At 36.5% G+C, this 2500-nt stretch overlaps 1 protein-coding gene across 1 annotated transcript; it reads left to right on the top strand.

The window, feature by feature from the left end:
* Nucleotides 1-569: 569 nt before the first annotated feature.
* LOC149130813 (peritrophin-1-like) lies at nt 570-1375 on the top strand (the record flags this gene model as incomplete). Its single annotated transcript, XM_089343178.1, has 1 exon — nt 570-1375. A coding segment is annotated over one exon (600 nt), but the record flags the coding sequence as incomplete, so codon positions are not given.
* Nucleotides 1376-2500: the final 1125 nt, after the last annotated feature.

The raw sequence follows: 2500 nt of genomic DNA on the forward strand, positions 1-2500 counted from the left end.
TAAAGATTGTCTGGGTATGCAACGGCATATGTTTGCGTTGGCCAATTGTTGGTTCTGCCGATTTCCTTTTTTTTGTCTACACAAAGGTATTGTTCAGCAGGTATTGGCCAAGAAGTAAAATTCAAGAAAAGAAAATAATAATAATAATAATAATTATTATTATTATTATTATTATTATTATTATTATTATTATTATTATTATTATTATTATTATTATTATTATTTCTTTATTGCCCACAGGGACATAGCGGGGACAAACAAGGACAGACAAAGGGATTAAGCCAATTACATCGACTCCAGTGATTAACTAATACTTATTTAATCGACCCCGAAATAATAATAATAATAATAATAATAATAATAATAATAATAATAATAATAATAATAATAATATCAGCAAAAAAATACCTTGGGCCCAAAATTCTACCAGAACACCTGATGAAGGCCGAGACGTTGTGGTAACAACAAACAAGATGAGGACACGTATCCGTCTAATGTAAATAGTGTAATCTAAACAATATTGGTATATTAACAGAGTTTATACTGTATTTTGCTCTGATTGTTAATTCCTCGCTAATAACCCTGTTTTATATAATGATTCTACCATTAAACACTTTCGTTATTTTATTTCAGTTTTAGAATATCCGTGCACGAAGAAAAATCGCCAAAAGGGACAATATATTTTCCCCTACCCTAATCAAACTGAAAAGTACCGTCAATGTGACTCGGCAGAGAAGCTGACCATCGTCTTGTGTCCTAAGAATCAAAGCTTTGATGCAACACTGAAGACATGTAAACTCAGTCCGGTGACTCTGCCCCTACCAGGCATCGCTTTGTCCCTTAAACCTTGCGTCTCTAGCCCACCACAATATTATTATCCTCATCCAACAAACCTTTCAAAATTCGTACAATGTAGTCCATGGGGTAACAGTTATGAAATGTCTTGTTCAGCAGCACTATACTGGCATCAAAAAATTATGACATGCGATTATAATCCAGGCGGTAATGTGTGTGGTGTTAACACTAACGGCATGCTTCAACCTCACCCATTCAGTAATTCCTATTTTATAGCGTGTGGCGCAGGCACAGGTTATCAAGTAAGGAAATGTGAAAACAACAGATATTGGAATTCAACCTTGAGCGAGTGTGTTCAAACTTCACCGTCTTGAATGAAAAATGGCAAGCCTCAAATTGCTTTTGATAGAATTTTAATGGAATTTTAATGAATAAATGATTTGCTACCCTTTCTTCTCGTCTTCGAATTACCTTATGAAAGATAAGTTGTGCATTTAGAGGACTAAAACAGACACACACACACACACACACACACACACACACACACACACACACACACACACACACACACACACACACATGCATACATGTACGTAACGTACATACATACACATAAATACACACAAACAGACACATCCATATACATACACAGGAACATATACGCACGCATATACATACACACACACACATGTACATACACTTACATATCAGAAGCAAAGATTATTGTTTCTTTCTGTTTTTCTTTTACAGTCCAACACAAATCCCTCTAATTAGTTAATTAAGCAATAAAGATTTTATACACTATTGTCAATTATAGTTAATTAAGCAATAAAGATATTATACACTGTTGTCAATTAATCGCTAATTAACCCCTTTCTAACTACAACTACGCTTATTTAATAATTATATTTTTTTTAATGATTTTATGTAATTTTAGTTAATTTTTGTTGCAATAAAATAAAAAAATAATTTCGTTATTGTTGTTGTTTAACGTTTCGTTGGTAAAAGATAAGGGAGGAGCAGCGCCCCCTTAAGCCATGGGTACACTTGGCAGATTCTCAGGATCCTCATGGATCTAGAGGCCCTAATCAGATCGATGTATGCCGTGGCTTGCTGGCAATAAATCAATACTAAAGGGCACAGTGCATTGATTTGGCCCGGGGGCCTACAATGCTGCTAAGATGACCCTGGGGGAAGGGAAGCACTCCAGGCGTTTTATTTATTTTTAGGGCATCCAAGACAGATATAAGGGGTAGGGAGGAAGTTAACCTCAAACCAGACACCTGTACCACATACAAGAGAGCACTTTGTATGTATGTATGTATGTATGTTTGTATGTATGTATGTATTATTTCTTTACTACCCACAAGGGGCTACACACAGAGAGGACAAACAAAGACAAACAAACGGATTAAGTCGATTATATCGACCCCAGTGCGTAACTGGTACTTATTTAATCGACCCCGAAAGGATGAAAGGCAAAGTCGACCTTGGCGGAATTTGAACTCAGAACGTAGCGGCAGACGAAATACCGCTAAGCATTTCGCCCGGCGTGCTAACGTTTCGGCCAGCTCGCCGCCTTTGTATGTATGTATGTATGTATGTATGCATGTATGTATGCATGTATGTATGTATTTATGTATGTACCCACACGTGTCTACGTGCATAGGTGTAACCATGATCTATGCACAGTCAGACGAGGGCT

Source organism: Octopus bimaculoides, chromosome 27 (assembly GCF_046866305.1).
Source record: "Octopus bimaculoides isolate indiv1 chromosome 27, ASM4686630v1, whole genome shotgun sequence".
NCBI classification, from domain to species: Eukaryota; Metazoa; Mollusca; class Cephalopoda; order Octopoda; family Octopodidae; genus Octopus; species Octopus bimaculoides.